The sequence below is a fragment of the Lolium rigidum genome, chromosome 5, assembly GCF_022539505.1.
Source record: "Lolium rigidum isolate FL_2022 chromosome 5, APGP_CSIRO_Lrig_0.1, whole genome shotgun sequence".
In the NCBI taxonomy this organism is placed as follows: Eukaryota; Viridiplantae; Streptophyta; class Magnoliopsida; order Poales; family Poaceae; genus Lolium; species Lolium rigidum.
Genome location: NC_061512.1, coordinates 209868882 through 209874881, shown reverse-complemented (window position 1 = coordinate 209874881; position 6000 = coordinate 209868882). Strand labels below are relative to the sequence as shown.

The 6000-nt window shown below is 47.2% G+C and overlaps 1 protein-coding gene across 1 annotated transcript; it reads left to right on the top strand.

Moving 5' to 3' along the window:
• The first annotated feature begins 1252 nt into the window (after positions 1-1252).
• On the top strand, positions 1253-1729 carry LOC124651837. The gene is made up of 2 exons (XM_047190868.1): positions 1253-1327; positions 1493-1729. The coding sequence occupies exons 1-2, from the start codon at positions 1277-1279 to the stop codon at positions 1727-1729; spliced, it is 288 nt and encodes a 95-aa protein (XP_047046824.1). The 5' UTR covers positions 1253-1276.
• The last annotated feature ends 4271 nt before the right edge of the window (positions 1730-6000 follow it).

Genomic DNA, 6000 nt, shown 5'->3' with positions numbered 1-6000 from the left:
ACCTAAATTTAGCTATATGGCCCCCTCCAAAAAAAATTGCATGTAGTTAGCCCCCCTTGTGTCCAATTTTTTTTGCATGTAGTTAGCCCCCCTTGTGTCACTTTCCTGGCTCCGTCCCTGGTTGCTGCAAATAGCGGTCGATGTTGCTACAATCCTGGCGGTGTGGCTTGCTGCAAGGAGGCCGGCGAGGTCGTCGGCGGGGCTAGGACGGCGGCGAAGCTACATGTCTAGGACGGAGATGCTGCATGCGAGCCGACGGTACTGCAAGGTCGTGCGCGGGGGGGGGCGAGGGGAAATTTTCCGTTCGATGAATAAGCTTTTCAGTTTTGCTCTCCGTGCGCGTGCGGGACGTTGACTTGATCTGATGGTCTCTAACATCCGCATCCGACGGCTGGCTACCCGGGGATCGGGGATTTAATCCCCCACGGACGCTCTGCCCATAATTCAAAACTTGATTAAAACACTCTACGAGTAGGTTTTAGTTAGTTTATTTGCGGTTTATTCGCTGCAATTTACAGAAATTGATTAGAACTTGAAAAAACACCCGTGGCACACGATTCTTAAAGCATCAGTTCGATACTAGATCTCTCATCGCCGCGTTAGTAATTAGTATACACCGGAGGAGCTCTGAAATCGACTCTGACATGATATGCTAGTTTGTATTGACCTCTCGGTCAACCTTGATTGTTTTTCACGGGACTCCTCCCGTTGGACTTGCTTAAAGAAGAATAAAAATACCCGCGCATCGCAAAATCTGGTCAGTAATCACTTAGTCGTGCCTAACACATGCCCTCAAGCACGAGCTCTCATCTTATAAAATGAAAACTAATAAACTATGATGATCAACTGTAATTCGAGAGACATGACCGATTCTAACAGTTGGCCGGGTTGGACCGGCAGCAACACGACAATGCACGAAACATCCCGTGGTTTTCGCAGGTTCTCCGATAGTAACTCAAGCAATATTACATCTCTGCACACGTGAGCGGTGAGCGCCGAGCAGGTGCAACGGCTTCCATCCAACCCTGTGGGAGTGGCGTTGCCTTTCGCCGAACCACCCAAAGCGACCAAGGACGACGAAGCATCTTTGCGCTGCACCCTTTCCCCGGCAGCGGTCAAACCGGCGTCTCGCCGTTATATAAGCGCTCAGACCACGCCTCCCGACCTCACGAACACAACAACCAACAAGCAACGTACCCTACCATCGACCTCACTGAAGTTTTCGCTAGACCGATTCCCTTGTAGCTAGTATCGTGTAACCAAAGCTCGGGAGCTCATGGCAATGGAGTTCGAACTGGTGGCGAGCCAGCACGGGGCGCTGCTCAAGGCAGTGGCGGAGCTGTAGTACAACAATTGGGTTCACATGAACCCAACGAAAATTCTAAATTGTTCATTATTATAGTCTTTATCATTAAAGTTAGTGAAAGATTGCACAGTAACAAAGTTAACTGAACCCAATGAGAAAACACTCTAGCTTCGCCACTGGCTCAAGGTCGGGCTGTTCGTCCTGGTGCAGGCGCTGGTGTACCTCATCCTCGCCCAGTCCTCCTCCGTCTTCTCCACCACCAAGACCCTCGGCAAGTTCCGCCCGTCGAGGTCCCTCAGTGCCCGCCGCATGGTCGCGCTGCTCTCCGACCTGCCGCTCGGCGGGGAGCCCTCGCCCCGCGCCGTCTCCGAGGAGCAGTCGATCGTGGCCGTGCCCGTGCTCGCCCACCAGAAGAAGGATTGAAACCAACCACGATTTGGGACAAGGACACGGACTGAGCTGGACGTAGGAGTTTGTTAGCTATTCACCATTCTTTGATTGATCCATTGGTTCTTTTGTGATCGTATATGCGAATTACATGCCGTTTCAACTTGTACACACGACCACGTGAGATCATGTTTTGATTACAGTCATTCGTGTGCTTGTTAGAAGTCCAGAAGAGACTGGTTAACCCGATAGGAGCACGTTTGGGACAAGGACGCGAGATGAGCCGATGTAGGAGTTTGTTAGCTATTCACCATTCTTTGATTGATCATATATGCAAATTACATGCTGTATCAACTTGTACACACGAGAACCATGTTTGTTAACCCTCTTGAACTTTTTTTTAAACCATTGTTTTTTTTTTATAAAGAGCATACATTAATTTCGCGGAGATACCAATTATATCCAGCCTCTGCGACAACATACATCCAGCCTCTGCGACAACATCATGTCCTAATGGTATAAAGGATGCACACAACCATAAAAGATAGAAGAATTACAAAAGAGAAAAGTTTCGCTACATAGATCCATAACTTGAAACAGAAAAACTGACACCACCAAGACAATACCAGAAGATCAGCTCCTCCAGAAGCGACGCCTCCAAGAAGGAAACATTGCACAAACGTTGTCGTCGCCCGATCATAGATCTTAGATTTTCACCCTGAAGAATGTCCTCACTCTTAAAACAATGCCATTAACAAGAACATTGCCACACACAACCAATTAAGGCCAGGCCTTGGATTTTCACCCTGAAAGATAAGACTCCGAACTTCTCTTATGCAGTCGCCCCCACGTACCGGTCGTTGTTTCAAGTCACGAAGCACCAAGCCAATTCCACCTCACAACGAAGATCCGGCCACCATTGCTAATCCACCGATCTCGGCTTCATGACCTTCTCCGCTAGCACCATGGAAAGAAAACGAGCTCCATGATATTAATAGCCAGTAGAGTTTCGAAGCGCTCCCTCTGAAACCAAATGGTTAGATAAAAAAGCACGATCGAAACCACCTAATACAGCAATCTTCAGGCATTATTTGCACAATGAATTATGCCATTAAAGGCTTCCGGAACACGACAATCCATCCAAATTGGTGGGAACAAGCCTCCGACAGATCTTCAACTTGGTGTGACAAGAATCCAAGGACCACCGCCTTTACTCAGATCGGACCCCAACGGAGCCGACCATCCCGGGACGGCCAAGGAAATGCCGGAGACACTAGGCAAAGAAGACCTCGACAATAGCGCCCTGCAGTCCAGCAGTCCCCCTGCACCTCCAACGTCGGCACGGCGTGCCACTGGTGGCAACCACCACCGCCATGTAGGATAACATTGCATAGAAAACAAAAAATTCCTACCGCGAACACGCAATCCAAGCCAAGATGCAATCTAGAAGACGGTAGCAACGAGGGGATTATCGAGTCTCACCCTTGAAGAGATTCCAAAGCCTACAAGATGAGGCTCTTGTTGCTGCGGTAGACGTTTACTTGCCGCTTGCAAAAGCGCGTAGAAGATCTTGATCACCGGCGCCACGAACGGGCAGCACCTCCGTACTCGGTCACACGTTCGGTTGTTGATGAAGACGACGTCCACCTCCCGTTCCGGCGGGCAGCGGAAGTAGTAGCTCCTCTTGAATCCGACAGCACGACGGCGTGGTGTCGGTGGCGGTGGAGAACTCCGGCGGAGCTTCGCTAAAGCACGCGGGAGCTATGGAGGAGAAGGGGGCGGCTAGGGTTTGGGAGGGGGTGGCCGGCCACTTGGGGGTGCGGCCAGCTTGTGGTCTTGGGGTGGTCGGCCCCCTCCCCTTGGCCCCTCATTATATAGGTGGAAGCCCCAAGTGTTGGACTACAAGTCTCCGAATAAGACCCGAACCAAAAACCTTCCATGTGATAGGGAAACCTACCCAAGGTGGGAATCCCACTTGGGGTGGGATTCCCCCTTCCATGTGGGGGGTGGCCGGCCCCCTTTGGGGGAGTCCACTTGGGACTCCTCCCCCTCTAGGGTTGGCCGGCCATGGAGGTGGAGTCCCTCCGGGACTCCACCTTCCTTGGTGGTTTCTTCCGGACTTTTCTAGAACCTTCTAGAACCTTCCATAGAACCTTCCACATCATTTTAAATCACATAAAATGACATCCTATATATGAATCTTATTCTCCGGACCATTCCGAAACTCCTCGTGATGTCCGGGATCTCATCCGGGACTCCGAACAAATATTTGAACTCCATTCCATATTCAAGTTCTACCATTTCAACATCGAACTTTAAGTGTGTCACCCTACGGTTCGCGAACTATGCGGACATGGTTGAGTACTCACTCCGACCAATAACTAATAGCGGGATCTGGAGATCCATAATAGCTCCCACATATTCAACGATGACTTTAGTGATCGAATGAACCATTCACATACGATACCAATTCCCTTTGTCACGCGATATTTTACTTGTCCGAGGTTTGATCATCGGTATCACTCTATACCTCGTTCAACCTCGTCTCCTGACAAGTACTCTTTACTCGTACCATGGTATGTGGTCTCTTATGAACTTATTCATATGCTTGCAAGACATTAGACGACATTTCACCGAGAGGCCCAGAGTATATCTATCCGTCATCGGGATGGACAAATCCCACTGTTGATCCATATGCCTCAACTCATACTTTCCGGATACTTAATCCCACCTTTATAACCACCCATTTACGCAATGGCGTTTGGTGTAATCAAAGTACCTTTCCGGTATAAGTGATTTACATGATCTCATGGTCATAAGGACTAGGTAACTATGTATCGAAAGCTTATAGCAAATAACTTAATGACGAGATCTTATGCTACGCTTAATTGGGTGTGTCCATTACATCATTCATACAATGATATAACCTTGTTATTAATAACATCCAATGTTCATGATTATGAAACTAATCATCCATTAATCAACAAGCTAGTTAAGAGGCATACTAGGGATTCTTTGTTGTTTACATATCACACATGTATCAATGTTTCGGTTAATACAATTTTAGCATGGTATATAAACATTTATCATAAACATAAAGATATATAATAACCACTTTTATTATTGCCTCTTGGGCATATCTCCAACAGTCTCCCACTTGCACTAGAGTCAATAATCTAGATTACATTGTAAGGAACCTAACACCCATGGCATTCTGGTGGTTGTCATGCTTTGCCCTAGGGAGAGCTTTAGTCAACGGATCTGCTACATTCAGATCAGTGTGTACTTTGCAAATCTTTACTTCTCCATCTTCGATGTACTCGCGAATCGAATGATAACGCAGCTTGATATGCTTCAGCCTCTTGTGTGACCTTGGTTCTTGTGCATTGGCGATGGCACCCATGTTGTCACAAGTATATGCCTAGTGGGTCCAATGCACTAGGAACCACACCGAGCTCTACAATGAACCTCTTCATCCATACCGCTTCTGATGAAGCCTCTGAAGCCGCTATGTACTCCGATTCTGTTGAAGACTTCGCCACCGTGCACCGCTTCGAGCTTGCCCAGCCTATCTAGCAGCACCATTCAATATAAACACGTACCCGGATCGTGACTTAGAGTCATCGGGATCGGTGTTCCAACTTGCATCGGTGTAACTGGTTACAACGAGCTCTTGGTCACCTCCATAACAAAGAAACATATCCTTAGTTCTTTTCAAGTACTTCAGGATATTCTTGACCGCTGTCCAGTTTTTTCATTCCTGGATCACTTTGATATCTACTAGTCAAACTAACAAGCATGTGCTATATCCGGTCTTGTACATAGCATGGCATACATAATAGAGCCTACTGCCGAAGCATAGGGGATCTGATTCATCCTTTCTCTTTCTTCTGCCGTAGCCGGTCCTTGAGTCTTACTCAAGACCTTGCCTCGGTAACATAGGTAAAAACCCTTTCTTACTTTCGTCCATTCTAAACTTCTTTAGAATCTTGTCCAGGTATGTACTCGTGATAGCCCTATTAGGCGTCTTGATCCATCTCTATAAATCTTGATGCCTAATATATACGATGCTTCACCAAGGTCTTTCATTGAAAAACTGTTATTCAAATAACCTTTTACACTGCTTAATAGTTCTATATCATTCCTGATCAATAATATGTAATCTACATATAATATCAGGAATGCTACAGAGCTCCCACTCACTTTCTTGTAAATACAGGCCTCTCCATGACACTATATAAATCCGAAGTCTTTGATCACCTTATCAAAGCGTCGATTCCAACTTCTTGATGCTTGCTTCAGTCCAT

Excerpts from the sequence above, each read along its gene's own strand:
- LOC124651837 (XM_047190868.1), top strand. The coding sequence starts at position 1,277 with ATGGCAATGGAGTTCGAACTGGTGGCGAGCCAGCACGGGGCGCTGCTC. Across the intron at positions 1,328-1,492 it reads AGCACGGGGCGCTGCTCAAG|GTCGGGCTGTTCGTCCTGGT; the intron begins GCAGTGGCGGAG and ends CACTGGCTCAAG.